Source organism: Triturus cristatus, chromosome 5_1 (assembly GCF_964204655.1).
Source record: "Triturus cristatus chromosome 5_1, aTriCri1.1, whole genome shotgun sequence".
NCBI classification, from domain to species: Eukaryota; Metazoa; Chordata; class Amphibia; order Caudata; family Salamandridae; genus Triturus; species Triturus cristatus.
The window spans coordinates 161,217,795-161,235,544 of record NC_140587.1 but is presented as its reverse complement, the minus strand read 5'-3'; the positions used below and the strand labels follow the sequence as shown (position 1 = coordinate 161,235,544).

The following is a 17,750-nucleotide window of genomic DNA, read 5'->3' as shown; positions in this document are numbered from 1 at the left end:
GGTCAATCGGTTTGTGTGCCAGGTCAGGCAGAAAACAGCAGGAAAAAAAAGGCTATTCAGTCCCGGGGCAGGTGAGCCAAATACATATAACAAATTGCACCCTGGAAGCGAGGGGTCACTTCTATTTCTAATTGAACTAATTCCCTGGTGTCTAGTGGGCTTTTCTGCCTCCAATGGGAGCAGAAACGGCAAAAAAATAAAACCGATCTGCCCACAGAGGGGGCAGAAAAGTCTTCAAAACATTTAGGGGCCCAAGGAAGCGACCCTTGCCCAAGGGTCGCTGGGGGCAGAAACGGGCAGAAAGACGACCGATCTGCCCCCAGGGGGGGCAGAAAAGTCTCCTAATCACTTTACCACCCTAGGAAGCGACCCTTGCCCAAGGGGTCGCTTCCTACATAACGAAATAGACATCCCTGGTGTCTAGTGGGCTTTTCTGCCCCCCCTAGGGGCAGAAACGGGCAGAAAGAAGACCGATCTGCCCCCAGGGGGGGCAGAAAAGTCTTCAAATTATTTGGCCCCCCAAGGAAGCGACCCTTGCCTAAGGGGTCGCTTCCTACATAGCATAAACGATATCCCTGGTGTCTAGTGGGCTTTTCTGCCCCCCCCTGGGGGCAGAAACGCGCAGAAAGCGGACCGATCTGCCCCCAGGGGGGGCAGAAAAGACTTCCACAAATGTTGCCCCCAAGGAAGCGACCCTTGCCCAAGGGGTCGCTTCCTACATAGTAAAAACAACATCCCTGGTGTCTAGTGGGCTTTTCTGCCCCCCCTGGGGGCAGAAACGCGCAGAAAGCGGGCCGATCTGCCCCCAGGGGGGGGCAGAAAAGACTTTGCCAAATTTTCGTCCCCAAGGAAGCGACCCTTGCCTAAGGGGTCGCTTCCCAAACTCAAAATACAAAATCCCTGGTGTCTAGTGGGGCATCCCTACTCCACGATCGCGACGCTGTGCGCGATCGTGGAGCAGGAATGCCCTGTATTGAGACATCGGGGGAGAGGAAATACTCTTTCCTCTCCCCCGATGCCTCAATACTAGAGATTTCACCGCCGCGGCCCCCACCAGACGCCAAACACCTACCTCTGCTCCCCTTGGACGCGCTGGAAGAAATGGATTCCAGCGCGTCCAACGCTTCCTGATGACGCCGGTGCGCGCTGACGTCATCAGAAAGCGTGGGGGGGCTCGGGGGGGGTCGGGGGTGGCAGCGGAAGCTCTTCCGCTGCCACCCCCGTAAAGGGGGGCAAGATCGAGGCACAAGGGGGGGAGCGCCAGCGCTTCCCCCGGGGGCTGTCCTCATGACGGAACGGTTCCGTCATGAGCACAGCCCAACCGATGCTCATGACGGAACCGTTCCGTCATGAGCATCGAAGGGGTTAAACATTCTGCCTGTGTCCAAACATAGTTTTTATACTATTTGGTGGATGTGTTTGTCAACAATGTAACCGGTGAACATGTTCCACTAAAACAACGGCCTACCACCATGGCTGGCTTTAGCACTGCTGTCGTCTGGTGCACCTCGGTCACTTCACTCTATGCCTGTCTAGTCTGTAGCAGTGTACTGTATGTCAGTGCACTGTACCCCACTCTACTATGCACCACTACACTCCTTGCCATTGTACTGTACTCCTCTCTGAGCCACTGTAATCTCTCACTGCACTTTAGCCTACACTACTTAACTTCACTGCACCACTTTACCCCCACTCTACTCTACCCTATGCCAGTGCACTTTACACCACTACTCTGTTACTGCACTCTACCCTGCACCACTCCACCCTGCATCACTTCACTCTACTATGAAACACTTTATGCCACTGCAATCTATGCCACTGCACTCATATTGTGCCACTTTACTCTGCGCCGCTGCTCCCCACATCACTGCACTCTATGCCACTCTCTCTGTAAGACTACACTCTGGACCACTGAACTCAACGCAACTCTACTGTGCGCCACTGCACCCGATGCCATTGCAAGCTATGCCACTCTACACTATTCTACACTGTCACTGCACTCTATGCTACTCTGCTCTACTGCTCTCTACGCTACTGTCCTCTGAAGCTCTGCAAGACGCCACTCTCCGCCACGCCACTCTGCCACACAGCTCCACTATAACCCGCACCACTCCACTCTGAACCACTCCACTCTGAACCACTCCACTCTCTCTTCACTGTGTTGCACCACTACACCATGATACTTCACTCCGATGCACTGCTCCATTAAACTCTACGACACTCTACAGCACTACCCCACTCTATGATGCTCTACACCACTCCCTCTATGAACTCCATGCCACTTTACTCCACTTTTTTTTATGGCACTCTACTTCACTCTGTCACTCGACTCTACAATACTTCTACTCTATGCCACACCCTCTATGCCACTCGGCTCTGCAAAACTCTACTCAACACCCTCCATGCCAGTGGTTATTACCTTGTGATTTGCTGCCCCCTGGGGGTATTGTGTCATGACTTCTATTCAGGGGGTTCTGTAAAAGTCTGGATTAGAAAACGAAGTGCTGTGTGACTGGGCCCAAAGCTTAGGGGTACGTCACTTTAAAATATTATACAGGGTTGAAGGCACATGCTGCAGAGTTCTTTGTGCGACCTGCAATTTTCAAACTATAATCAAAATGTCAAGTTAACAGTGGTAATTGATATTATACTTGAAGAGGTCTGAGTTTGGTCTAGTGGAAGTTGGGAATCATCACAAACATAATGTAAATGCCCCTGCTGCAAAGCCCAATGCTTAAGATGCAGATCACAGATTTGTATTTAATGTAGATAGCCAGGTGGCTAAATGATTTTGTTATAGAGATCATAATTTCGATTTTTGTTGTGAATTATAGAAAATATTCATCATCAAAAAAAACTTTATTTCGGACAGAATGTCCTAAAAAGTACATCCTGGAGCAAACGGATGCATAAAAATCAATAGTGATTGTACATACAGTTTCAGATATAAAATACATTGAATTTTGGGATGTATGAATTGGACAATAGATAGCACAGTAGGAATAGAAAGTGCATGGTACAATACATACATAAATGAACTAAAAAACAGGGCCTCGATTTAAAAAAAAAAAAAAAAAAAAAAGGAAACATAAGTTCCTATATTAAAACTATACATGAACAAATAACGGGAAATATATTTACACATTTGCTACCTAGGCAATCAGTTCATCATTATGAGATCTCAAATGGGCCCTTCTGGTGCACCACATAGAAAACAGAAAGCCAGCCACCGAGTATACAATTGGTATTCCAGAGTCGGATTTCAGTATCCTAAAGGCTTCGAGGCAGGACCTGCTGCCAAGATTCCTGCAGATCTGAACCAACCAGCGACTCCTTGCCTTCTGGTAGCCAGAGCAACAGAAGAAGACATGAAGCTCTGTTTCCTCAGAGTGGTCACAAACCGGGCATTGAGTCGTATTTTGATTTCTCCACTTAGATGTAAAACAGCGAAGTGGAAGTACCCCCATATCTAAATTGTAAATAGAGCTTCCTTGCCGCTGGTGGAGTAATGAGATCTATTGCCGGTTCAAAACGAGGGAAGTCTTTTATTTCTAAAAAAGCACTAGTACATTTCCCAATCCCAGGAGAAGTATTAAGTTGGGTTAGACTGTAGTCTCTATAGCATGCCTTCATATGACCCTTAGATATTAGCGGACAAGCTGACTCTGGATCAAGCCAGCAATCTCCTAGGCCCATGCTAGATAAAAGAAGTTTATATAGTCAAACCATGGGATTTTTACAGCGCCCCGTGACCTCAATACCTCTGATAACTCCTCCCTATATGGTATGAGCTCGGGGGAGGTCCAGAGGTGACGCCAATACATTATGGGCTTGAGGCCCGCTACTTTGCCTGTGCGGGACCAGAGGGGTACTACGTGGTAGTCTAAATAACTGTCTTAAATATTGGTTCTCCACCTGTGATAGTTTTGTCAGGTTTTGGTGGCCCCATAACTCAGCACCATATAAGGCCCCTCCTCTTGCTTGAGCCCTATAGATTTCAATTGCTGGGCTAACAGTTCTTTTACTGGACCTGTTAAAAACCTTCATGATGCCTCCTGAAGATTGTGCTAGTCTTAGTGTAGATTTTGTGATATGAGCCCCCCAATCCATAGACTCGGTAATTGTGAAACCCAAATACACAAAAGATGACACACTTTCGAGGGGTTTACCATTTAAAAGTGGGTTAGGTCGTGAGGTTTTTGGGCAATTAAATGCCATAAATTTTGTTTTTTGGAGGTTTATTTCTAAACCTCTATCCCTGCAAAACTCCTCAAAATTATCCAGAACCCTTTATATCCCCATGGGTGATTTGGCAACCAAAAGGGTGTCGTCGGCGAACATAATAGCCGAAATTTTACGAGAGGCAAGCTTGGGGGCATCCAGGTCTTTTGCTGATAGCAGGGCACCAATCAGGCCGTTAATGTAAAGGCTGAATAAGGTTGGCGCGAGCACACAACCCTGTCGAACACCACGATTGATTGGTATAGGGGCTGTGAGATTGCCATCCTTCCCATACCTTATTTGGGCATAATTACATTCATGCAAGCGTTTAAAAAGATAGATTAAATAAACAGGGACCCCCATCTCACCTAAAACTGCCCATAGTTTCTCCCTGGGTAATAGATCAAATGCTGATCTTAAGTCTACAGAGACTAAAAAAAAAAGGCTCCCCGCCCCCCACCCCCCCTGCAGACATACAGTTTTCCGATACAATAATTGTGATCTTAGGACTTGGTTCAGGGTCGACAATTTTTCCCTGAACCCGGCCTGCAGAACAGACAAAATGTCCCTCTCTTCCATCCATGATTGGAGTCTGAGGAGGAGCACTCTCGCAATTTTTTTTGGGAGATATCTATTAGACTTATGGGTCTATAGTTGGTCGGAAGGAGTGGGGAGCCCTTTTTAAAAATCGGAATTATTTCCGCACCAAGCCAGCTTGGGGGAATCTTCATGCCTTGCATAATTGAATTAAAAAGCATCCAGAGATATGGAGCCCAGATAGCGGGTTCGCTTTTGAATAGGTCACCGGGTAGCTTGTCCAGTCCTGGAGCTTTGCCAGGAGCTATTCTAGCCAATGCGGTCTGTATTTCTTTTATAGAGATACTCAACCCCGGGTCTCCTGCAAATAGAGGGTTTGAATCCTCAGTAGCCAAAGAGCCAGGAGCTGGTAGATCACAACCGAGGACAAGGTCATTACCCGATTCCTTGGCATACAAAGTTTCAAAGTGTACCCGCCACATCTGTTCGTCCAAGTTTGGCTCAACCGCACTATGCAGAGTGGTTGTGCCAGAGTTAGCGATTCCCCAGAAAGTCCTCATGTCTCTATCGCCCAAAGCGGTTTTCATAATAGCCCAATTTTCAATTTCCCAACTTTGTTTTGCCTCCTGTATAACTGCTTTATAGTTGGCTCTAGCCGACCGTATTGAGGGGCGGTCTTTAGTTTTAATAGTTGAGACCAGTACCTTTTTGGCCTGACGGCAAGAGATATTATACCATGGATGGATGGGCCACTTGTCTTTTTTCAGTTTTTTTTGTTGGGAAAAAGAAATCCTAGGTAATTTTGCCTAGATTATCATAGTTTAATTGGGCCTGCTGGAGGTCTATACCCTCTCCGATCGGGCTAGACAATTTAGATGCATCTATAAAAACCGGAAGCAAGGCATCATATAAGCTGGCCAGTCTTTCTTCTGATTGGGTAAAATTAGACCATTTCACTCTCTTTCTACAATGCGTGACCACGAGCCTAGAGTCAGTGGGATTATCTATATCCAACATACTCCCATTGTTCAATGCTTTGAGTTCCACCACAAGAGCATAGTGATCACTATCTAAACGAGGACTTATCTTGAAATCCAACATCCTATCCCAAAAATGAGAATTAATAAAAATGTAGTCAAGTATGGATCCCCTATTTTTGCTAAAAAATGTGTAGCTATTCGATGTCTCAGATGGAGATCTCCCATTTCAAGCACGAAGAGAATGCCTCATGGTGAGACAACTCATCTGGATGGCCAATGGGGACCATAGTTTGACTTTAGGGCAACCTGACTCTGGGATTTTAAAAAAAAGGTCCTCGTCATACAAACCATCAAGTGGTAGTCCTTCTAATGGTTCAAACTGACAGTTGAAATCTCCACCTAATATAATCAACTGATTTGTATCAATGGTGCCTAGGAAGGTGGTTAATTCTTCCACAGTATTTGATTCATTGCCTTTTGGGGAGGGTCGTGAATATACATTTATCAAGAGAACAGGGGGCTTTGCCGGGAACTGTAGCGATTCACATAAAATGTCACTAGAGCCTGTGTCAATTGGGGTTGCAGAACACCCCAGAAAATATTAAATTCTGTATTTGTTTGCCATATACTTGTTTTTGTAGTTTTTTGGGTTGTTTGTTTAGGTTCACCTCCCAGAAATTGTTTAGGCAGGGATCTCTGGTTTCCCCTAGTGATTCAGTGTGGGTCTAGGGAAGTCAAAATGTTAATTTCCTCCACTCCACTTAACACCCTTTCCCTCTGACACTCCAAGCCATTACATGATGCTCCTTGCCACTCCACAACAGGCCACTCGATAAGTCTCCTTTACCCCCTGTAACGTTTAGCCATGCTGAACAGCTTCCACTCTGTTATGCAACATGGCTAAAACATATTAGCAAAGCCAATAGCGCTCACATTGGCGAGACCAATTGGATTTGACAATGTTTGTTTTATTGAGTGTGGGGAGGGGCAGATTTTATTTAAAAAAATAAAATGTAATCCCTCAAGTGCGATGGGTAAAAACCCAAGTCTTTTAGCTGACAGAGAATAGTCTGGTGCAGCTCTGCTATGTGAACATGGGATTAGAATGTTTCGCTGTAGTAATAAATGCCTTAATTTGCGCTAGCAAGTAATGTTTATATGTAGATTGAGTAAATAGAATAACCTGGCTATAGACTATCTTTAAAACCAAGCCTTATTTTCCTGTTTGCTGTGTCCGAAAACTAGAAAACAAGTGTTTTGAAAATCCTGTTGATCAATCGCACACAGACACTGATACAGGTGTGTACCTTCCAAGTGCATTGGCAGCTGAAAGCACGTGCAAGACTGAGCTGCAGGATCTTTTGTCCCAGGACGGATGGCCGTGTAAAGGGGTGAAACATGTGCTGGCTGTTCCTTCACTCACTCTTACGGATAGAGTGACAGTATAATCATAAACACCATACAAACAAGCATTGGCATAGCCAACAGGTCTCGCCTTTGAGACCTTGTAAGTGTTTAGCCATGCAGCATATTATCGGACTACCCAATGCATCACAAACTTAATACTGTGAGTGCCTGTAGATGAAGATAAGCATAAGTTGTTGTGTAGGATCGCCTTCAGCCGCCTGCTGGCATGGTTAAGTTTCAAGGTGTTAGACTGGACATCCCCCGAACTAAACTGTAAAAGCATTTGTATAGCACGTACTACACCCATGTGGGCGCTGAAGATAGGGAGGTACATGTGTGTGTGGAAGCAGCCAACATTAGAGTTCCACATGGTGTATGCTTAAGTTCCAACAAGGCTTTGCAGGTTAATCCTACGTATAACGCTAACAGCACCACTAAGTCACTTTATAATGCCTTAATTTCTTGATTAATTTGGCGTGCAAAGTCTAAATGAAGTAAATTAATACAAATACCATAGTAAAGTGACACAGAAAGAACCTATCTGTGCATTGAAATGAAAAGAAATGCCATTTGGCGAGGAGCAGATGGCCAGCTTGGGGGAAGGGGGGGGGGGTTTGGGTCATGGCTTGTTGAGAAATATAAATGACTGGGGCTCGGGTACCCCTTTGTTCCTCCCAGCTACGGGTAGGCAAGAGTTAAGCTAGTTTAGCCTCCCTGAGCTGCACTTAAGTACTAGAGAGCCCCCTAAGTGCCCCCCGTCCCCTCAGTGACAGTAGGGGAAGCAACCAAAAATGCATGCGCCAGGTAAATAAAGGAAAAGTTAGCCATGCGGCCCTCATGCAGGTAAAACAATCATGCAGGAAACCGCAGGCCCTCAAACATTTTGCTTTTTAACCAATTAGTGACTTTTGGCCTGGAACTTAATTTTCATTATCTGCACATCTAAGGATGTAGATGTGATATTCAACCAGCTTCCTTCGTTTACACCACCCAAATCTCATCGTAAGACTCAGTTGTTGCAAAAACAGCAGCCCGGTTATATGCCAGGCCACCAAAAAATGACTGCCAGTTCTGATGTAAGAATATGCGCTACGGAAATATTAAACATGTGAGGCGTCAATAGCATTGCTGTTCTTGAATGCATGCTTGTACAATATTAGCACACACCTTCTCCGTGGTCAGGATTTATGCTATTTCACTTGCCATGAAAGATAACCATTTACTATATGTGCTTCCCCTGATACAAAACAAATGCTAGTAAAATTATTGAGCTGATGGGCACAGTGACTTTTTGGATTGTGTAACGTGCACACCTATGGAGACAGACGTATAGTTGTGAACTGCCGTTTACTTCACACCGGTTGTTAAAATTGCTTTTGTGCACCCAGCCCTGACTCCTGCTGGAGAACGCCCCGACTTCTTCTCTTCCGTGCACAATTCACACACACCTTCAGGATCGCTTCACATGCCGCCCAGCAGTATCTGCCCTGCCCTGGCCGCCACTCTCAGCACCAGAGACTGCCGGCCGGCTATGATGTATGAAGGCATGTACTTCCAGGGCGACATTAGTAACCATGATGGGAAAGGGATCTATAGCAGGCTACGTTCTTAGGCCGGTAGCCATGATGGATTGGGCAAATCTCAATAGTTCAATAGCTAAGCGTTCTCCGATAATAATAATTTAAATAAAGCTGGCTAACTTTAGACAAGCGCGTTGGCCATGAAGCGAGGTAATATGTGCACTGGCCGAGCCTCTGATGGATTCCACCATGCTTATTATCTACTCTTTGCAGCAGTAATCCTCCATCTTCGGTCACCGGCCGCGCCCGTCTTCTAGAGAGGCCCCTTAGTGACCCTCTGCCCCCACAGTGACAGCAATGTTAGGTGTGCATGGGAAGCAACCAAAATAAGCGTGTCATGTAAATAAGAATATAGTTGCGTGGCCCCCATGCTGAAACATTGAAACGTTGCAGGTGCTGTGCCGATTAAATTAAAGACACACTGCCTATAAAGTAACAAAATATTTTTTGCGCTAGTGGCAGCCCTGAATTAAATAAAATGCAGGCAAAAGCTGAACATGAACCAAGCAGGATGGAGGAGGCAGCCTGAGGAGAGCGAGCGAGCAACCATTCGCATATGTGAAGAGCAGCTGTTCAGAAAAAAAAAAGTTCCTCAGTGAAAGTAAAAATTGAAACAAGCAAGCATAAAAGGCAAAACCTGACAACAGAGGGGGAGAAGGGAGAGGCGAGCAGAGCCCAAAAAAAAAGCATTGGCTGCGTGCGCGAGATGCCATTGGTGGTGGTGGTGGTGGGGAGTGGGGTGGGGGGATGTGTGTGCGCGCGCTGCCAAAGCTTGGAAAACAAGCACTGGCCGCACGACGCAGGCAGATAAAGTGAAAGCTCCAGATGGTGCCTCGGGTGCTGAAAGCTGCCGGCTGCGTGCGTGTACGCTCGCGTGAACGCAAGCGCTAGGCCGTGTGGCAGCACTCTGAAAACCCATACACTAAATGTCTCGGCTAGACCAGCACATGCGCTGGATCAGGCGAGACCTAAAAACCAGTGCGTGATTGGAATTTTTACCCAGAAAGAACACATGAAACTAATCTTGCCCAGATATTCCTATTTGAATGACTGACCAGATTGTAACCAGCAATCCAGCTGCCAGACGCCCAGCAGTGTAACATCATTACATCTGGGACTGGAGATAGTCTGCAAGCTAGTTAGTTACACACATCGTCTAGAGGAAAATGTTAAGATTTGACGTTTACCTTTCTGTAGTTCAAGTGAGGGGATGTTGCCCCTGCTCGGGAACTGCCGTGCGGTTCATTATACTGTGTTTCATGTCTTTTTTTTAAAAATTATTTTTTTACTCCAGATCATGGACTGAAGGGATCTCTTTGTATCTGTCTGCCGGTTTATACGTCACCTGCAACCCTATTGCCACTTTACATGTTCGCTTTTTGGGTTGTCTTCTTGCTTTCTTATATAGTCATTCTTTTATGATACACTTTTGGTAGGAAAGTTTAACATCCTATGCCATTGTAATTATATTATTGGTCTCTAACAACATTTTGATTTGGTTAAGACTGGAGGTTGAATTCTGCTTTCAGATGGAGCCAAGGATTCATTGGTCTCTGCCTCCTTTTAGCTGAGCTATCCTCCTGCCTTTTTACGGTGTGAAAACGCTTGCTGGGTAGAATGCCACATTAAAGCTTTGTATGAAGTAGCCTCCCACCTTTGAACCGTGTATTTTGCCAATACTGTTCTTACATATTCCAATGTGCTTCTTTGATCAAACATGGTAGGCTATTTGTCGGCCAATGTGCCCCTATGCTGTGCCTCTGCTCATTATTTCTCTATATCAGAAGCAGATTAAAAGCTGTCTTGTTTTTATTAATCTTCAACAATCTTCTGTTTTTACTTGTGGTGGCTGCATGTGGTTGACAGATAAGTTCCCGAATGGGAATTATTTGCATGTATGCACTCTGTAATCCCTCTGAGTACACCTCACCAAATATCTTTATGCAAATGCATGCCCTGTGGATACGCCTTGTATCCCCATGCCAGTGGCAGAACTGTTGGAAGGAGAGTGTGTGGACCTCACAATGCAGATTTTGGTTCTGACATCTATTCCAGAACCAAAGAACTTGGTCTTCTGTAAGAAGAATGTTTGGCTTTGTCAGACCTTGAGCAGTCTGTGCTGATGATGGGAAAGTAACATTTGAAGGCGAAAGGAGCATCCGTATGAAGGGACCTTTTTTCTTACAAGGTTTTTTTTTTTCTTTGTGTCCCATTTCGGAAGGTTAGTCAGTTGGGGAGGAAAAGGGGACATTGGGCATGCAGTAGGTTATAGCGGTATACAGAAGTCAGGTTCTTTAATACGTTTATTCGGGTTCCTGCTTATTAGAGAACACGTAGAGGATGAGGTTTTTTTTTTTTTCTTCTTTTTTTGCTGCCCTGGATTCCGTGGTGGCTCTCGTCATGGCTCCTAAGAGTCTTGAGTTTGAGTTTTGTTTTATAAGGTAGGTAGGGTCCACTACAGCAGCATTCTTTGGGGGTTCCCATATTTTTTAACCAGCCTATGGACAGTGCCCCAGAGCTAAGCAAATGAGAGCAATGAAAAAAAAATAAGTTGGTGTCTACTATAACCACCTTGGTCAGGCTAGAATGTTTCTTTGAACAGAGGCTTTTTATATCCAAAGTAAACAATTGGGAGGCCGTTGCCTTCGCAAGAGGAATGTTTAATGCATTTGAGATTTACCTTCTACTCCCCCCTCCCCCCCCCCCATCTCATTTAATTTTGCATGTAATACATTACATGTCGCATACACATCCAATCCCATGAATTCCATTTGTATCTATTTTTTCGTTTAACTCTTAAATATGCATGTGTAGAAGCTCCTGTTCTCAGGGGTGACCGTACATTTCCTGTTAACTGCATGTATTACTCTGTTTACTACTTCAATTAAGAAGCTCATATTCCCGATTTGTACTGACCTCCCGCTAGCCACATTAGCATAACTTGTAGGAGTCTTGAGTCTTAACCAGGAAACACTGAAGGGCTGATGGTATTGCAGAATAACAGTAAGGTTTTGGGTTTTTGAATTCCTTACACTTTTAAATTATTACATTTTGGAGCCTTTTGGAGCATGAGGGCTACCACCGACTACTTCCTTCGATTATGACTAGCTTTGCATGTTGATTTCTTGCGTTGACAGGGATTAGTATACTTTCAAGTATTGTACAAAAATAGCTATGGATTCAGATTAGATTTTGTATTTTCTCAGAATTTCTATATATTTTTTTACACAGCCCTTTCAGTTTGTAACTGGATAAAACTCAAAGGCGTTTGCTGATTGTTGTGATGGTCCTCCTTTGACTGTGTTTGTTGTCTTTTTAATGCTGCCTACTTGTGAAGATGAGGACCAGGAAGCATTCTTCTCCCATGGAAACCGTCTGGGTAGACAAGCACGTCTATGATGAAGCAGAGCGACTGCATTACGAAAGAGCGACCGAGCAGTTAGTAGCAGAGCAGTTTCAGGAAAGGGAGCTTGTTGGTGGTTGTATGCCAGAAGTTCTCAGTGAAAATATTCTCCAAGATGACCAAAAGCACCCAAAGAACAGCAGGAAACAAAAACGACAGCGACGTTCTCCAAAAAACAAGGGGTCATTGCCCAAACTTGATGGTGTGCTTAGCGGACCTTTTCTAGAGCATGTATGGTTTGATAAATGCTTGTATGAAGAAGCTGAGAGCGTTTATCAAGCTAAGCTTGCTGCAGACATGGCCAAAACACTGGGAGATTCCAGGCAGTCTGTCCAAACCTCTGCAACTGTGCCATCGCTGGCAGTGGACCTCTGGGAAATTAATAAGTTGACTGGCCAGGCAGCTATAACTTGCTCACATAGCAGTTTAGTTGCGTGCCACCATATTGTCTGTGGCTTTTGGTTGAACAAAGCCAGTTTTGATACAGCAGAAATTTTGTTTGTGCAACGATTTGGTACTTTATTGGCACCAAGACCGCTTGATCTCCCGCTTTCCATGGATGTATTCGGCCCTGATCTTCCTCTGCATCGGACTCCCGATGAAGACTATGTCACTGCTATGGCCACCCCTGCAACCCCTGGACAAACTATCCCTCGTGTAATCGATCCTCAGCTGTATGCTGGCAATACTTTAGATGAGACCGTCAACGGCAAGCCTCAGTGGCCAGGATTGCAAGAACTGATTTACGAGGTGTGGCTAGAGAAGCCACTGTATGATTATGCAGAAAGAAGCTTTTATGAAAACCTGTCTGGCAGCAGCCTTCCTCCAGTGAAGGCAGAAGATTCGTGCAATACCCATAAACCAGAGACTGTAAATAAGAACAAGAAGAGTGGCAGGAGACTTAATGCTTCCAAGAACTCGAAGAAGAGTCATGGGGAGGTTAGGTCAAGTGAGATATCCTCCCTGCCATTTAACTATTTTGTGCATCCAGACAGTGAACGAGTCTGGCCTAATAAATCTGAGTACGACGAAGCAGAATATCAGTACCACATGGCTCGGGCTAATGACCTGTCGAGCTGCTGTATCAACGATCGACATATCACTCCGTGGCATCCTGGTCGGTCTACTGGAATCCCACCCACAGTTCTCAACTTCAATCCAAAGTAGGCAACGCTTCAGTGCAATTATCAGGTGTTCTTACTTATGCAGGTGTTATCGGTAATAGTGAGTATGGGGTCTGATTCTAAATTTCACTGGTGAGTACTGTTCCAGTGTTCACTGGATGGCCATGAGGAATAAATGTCTTTCTTAAGAAAGTTACTGCTTCATCATAAAATTGTGCATTGCATGCTGAGTGATTCACTACCAGGCATTCTCTAAGCGTTTTCAAAAACATTGTAAAAAGTTGATTCTTTTCTTGCACCCAAATAAGTCTCACATTATTTTGTAAATTGTATCTGTTTCCGGTTCCAAACAAAAAATTGTATTTAAATTGTCATGTCCCCTTCAAGATTTGGACAAGGCGACAACTCCCCCATTTAACATAGGAAGAACACTCGCTAATTAACAAGTGTTATTTACTTCACGTCTCCTAGCTGAAGTTCTCCTAGTTGGATGATCCATTGAGTGCCTGCTCTTGACATGTGTACCTCCATGTACAGTTTTGATGCGCAGTAATCTGTATTTCTCCTAGACACATTTGGAATTACTATGTGTTAATCAGTTATACGGTCTGTGAGGTTCATGGTGCTAAGAGAAACCAGATAATTAGGCCACATTGGGTGGGAGTGTGGAAATAGTAAGCTCTGGACCACTGCTTTGCTCTACAAACATCTTAAGGAGTGAATGTGTCCCTGTACAACGTGTGCTTCTTTTATTTCAGTACCTTGCACAAAAGCTACTATTAACACTCCTGGTCTCCCTGTTCTGTCTTCCCTTTCTCACTTGTCACAAGTTCTCATCAGAACGAACTCCTGCAGCAATATTCCGATTTAAAGATCTTAACATTTCTATGCAACATAGTGGCACTGTTAGTTCCAGGTATGGTCTGTCCAAAGAAATAAATTTGAATACTAAATCTGTCGTCATTACAAATGTCCTGTATCCTGGCTATAGGCTTCCCCCTGTGTGTTTTGTAAACAATGGCCACAGTGGGTATTTGATGATGCATCCATCTACAGGCCAGTCTGATTTATCTACATCAAAGCCTATGGAAGGTTGCATTAGCGTGGACTTATTTTATTTTTGTGATTCCTGGGCAGCGTCCTATTTACTTTTAGATCAATTGGTTAATTCATTGTAACCGTCATCTTATCTGGAAAGTTAACGGTGCAATGTTGTCTAAAGGTTTAGGAATGGGTGATACACCACTTAATGTTAGATTAGTTCCATTTTCAAATGTACCCCACTTGATCCTATCACAGCTGTCATTGATTAAATAATTCCTTTCTCTCATGAGATTCTCACAGTACTTTCCCATGTCTCCAGGTAGCTTTTTTATCATTGTGCGGAAGGCTCACTGAAAGAAAAAAGCATTCGGAAGAAATTGTATTTTGTCAAATTCATTTTATTTTGAAATATTCGCATTTTCATTTGGAGGGGGGAAATCACGATAAAAGAAACTCCAAAATACAACTGTGTAGGCAGCCTACTTCTGTATTCAACATTGGCTTTTAGCAGTATTCTCTTTTCTTGGGGGCACTGCAGGTAGCATATGTGAGCACAGCAAGATAGCTTCTAAAATGCTGATCAATTCCGGTAGATCAATATCCCGCATCACCTTCTCTTGAGAGAAGCTCATCCGGTCTTGTGCCTGGTTGCTTGAGAGCTAGAATATGCTAACCATGTCTTTGTGAAACCATTGGATGTGGTAACTGCAGCCAGGGAGAGTATGAAGCCTTGATTGGAGAATAAGTCAGTTGTTGGGGTAAAGCCATTGGTAAGTACCCTACCAGTTCACATTCAGTGTAGTCTTGGAATGTTCTGAGTGTCGCTGGAAAAAAGACCATACATCAAAGACATACCTGTGGTCTGTAACAAAGACCTGCTTAGCCACCCGCTTGAATACCTTCGGTGCTGTTTAGCTCCTCTGCTAAGGGTTGCCTGGCCCTTTTGGGCACGTTATTACTTTAGCATTATTTTATATTTCTGACCTTTTATTTCCTCAGAAGTTGGTGGGAGGTGTTGATGTGAGGCTCTGGGAATTTTTCTTACTTATTAACTAAGTTACATTATTTAGTTGTTTATTTTGAGTTCAGACTTAGGATAATGTTATGGAATACATGCTCAGAAGAAGAGATTAAAACATTGAGGTTTTGCATATCCTAGGGCACAGTGTAATTCTAAGTTAAGAGAAGCTTTTCACATAAAGTAACCTTTGTCAAGACAACTGTGGTGACGTGTATTGGTCATGGAGCTCTGCTGATCTTGCCCCCAAAACAAATTGTATCTGCACCAGACCGACTACGTTATGTTGGTTTCTCAACGAAAGACAAGCTCATCAGGGTTTATCTAGAAAGATCAGTTCTTTTCTGCATGTTGTTTACCTTACCTTCATTTTCGTTGCTTCAAATGCACTATATTTCTCTTTTTTGGGGCGATAGTCAAGCTAGGGTGTGGGGCAAATGCAGTTGGTGTCTTTCTGTCCTAAAGCCTGTTAATGACCTTGCTTCGAAGGGTTCCAAAACTACTTTGACAGGAGTAATTGACTTGAATCAATCGTATGATGTGGTCTTGATGCTTTATAAGACACACTTGGGCATTGTCCTTCCCATACGATTCCTAAGACCATGTTTGGTTTGTAGGTATGCCGCTTGCATGAAAGAATAACCAGGCCAGTAGGTTTAATTTCTAAACATGTGCTGATAAAGTCCAGCTGTATTGGGATTCAGACCTGTCTTGGGTATTTTCTTTACAAATTTTACAACACTTTAGTAGCCTTTCCATCCGATGTCGAACTGTCCACCTCTGCCGCAGAAGCCATGTTCCCTAAATTTGCCTACAAAATGGTCCATTTTAGGTAGCGGGGGTCCTGAAGTCTCTTGAGTGTACTGCTCTAGAATTTTACCCTCACTTGCTGTTGTCCAGAATTATTTACTTGTGAGATTTATAACTCTTTTCTCCTGTTTGCAGAAAAATGGATGCAGAATCTTTATTGTATGACAAGGTCTGGTTTGATAAGCCAAGGTATGATGATGCAGAGAGGCAGTATTACGAGCAGCTGAGTAGACCTGCTAATGCAAATCTGTCTCCGTGCAAGAAGGCTACTGTATCTCCCTGCAAAAAGGCCACAAAATCACCACACAAAGAGGTAATGTATGTTACTGCAGAGTTTTGCTTCATGTCTGTACAGTGGTGGAAGTAAAGACTATTCTGAACATTTTGATCATGACAACTAAATCCAGTGTAGCTGATGCCATTAGACCACTGGATCAAACTAAAGTCCTGCACACTTACAAGAAGCCTTAAAAGGATGACCCAAGAGTGTCGCTGTTGTCCATTTCATAGCTGTCTACAATGAATATTTGACCTTATACATAACTCCATCTAATTTTAAGCAGAGCCTTCGGATTTGATGTTTTAAGACACGTCTCAACGCTGTTGGCTGTGGAAGTTATTTCCTTAGACATGGGGCAAGGGGGTTCTTGAGGTTGGTGGTAATGCATGTACAGGTCTTCACACATTTCCTGCTTGTTCACATTGGCTCGTAGGTCTTTGTAGGACATACAGGCTCAGCTGGTTGCGACTCGCTCTATTTTTGTCTGTGATCACTGAAGGTCCTTTAACGTATGAATTTATTTGGGAACGGTCCTTGACTAGGAGTACATGCCTGTGCCGGAAGGGCTTGTGCATGTTTTGTGGAACAGCAATCTATTGAAGGAATCTTTCCTCCTACCACTGTTGCGCCTACCCAGCATGTTGGTGTATGCTCATACAAGTGATATGTGCATCAGATAATAGAACTGCACGAGCGGACACATCTTTGTGAGCAGCATATATGCAAAGCATCCGTTTGAATCTTCCATTGCATGCCAATTTGTACACTGCCAACTTCTAAGCAAAGTTGATTGCATACACTGTCCGCACATCCAGGAAGTCAACTTAATTTGCAACCGCAGGATGGCTGGTTAGTAGGTTACCCCCTCAAGCCATAAAAGGCAACAGTGCTGAACATACGTTCTACACAAATAGTGATAACCTAGCAATATTGTTAAATACAGGATATGTGCTCCGTGGCTACATGTTGGTGGATCTGAATAGCCATTGGAATAAGGACATCAAAGTGTATTTGGTTTTAAGTACAACAACGTTTTTTTTGGTTTTACTGGCATTTCTCCATAGCTTTGTAAAATATATATTTTTTTTATAACAAACTTTATTGGGGGTTTTTTATTTTCGAAACTCTCCAACATTATTCATCTGTTAAACAGGGAGCATCCATCATGTGGATTCTGTATGCATATAACAGTATCACTCCGTTTGTTTAGTCTAGATCAGCACCTCAAATATAATACACATCATTGCGTGAAATTGTATCAATAATATAGATGATAGTGCTTTAATTTCAACCCATTAAAGCTTTGTGAAATATAGCCATTCTTTGGAAAGGGTCTAGTTTAACAG

The 17,750-nt window shown here is 44.0% G+C and overlaps 1 protein-coding gene across 5 annotated transcripts in view; it reads left to right on the top strand.

The window, feature by feature from the left end:
• Window positions 1-17,750, top strand: part of LOC146830506 (uncharacterized) — a 115,418-nt gene that overhangs the window by 22,616 nt on the left and 75,052 nt on the right. For all 5 annotated transcript variants that reach the window (XM_085604699.1, XM_085604698.1, XM_085604697.1 and 2 more), the window contains 2 exons: window positions 12,063-13,291; window positions 16,260-16,437. In XM_085604699.1, coding sequence (XP_085460825.1) covers window positions 12,063-13,291; window positions 16,260-16,437 — 1,407 coding nt within the window. The remainder of the gene's footprint in view (window positions 1-12,062; window positions 13,292-16,259; window positions 16,438-17,750) is intronic.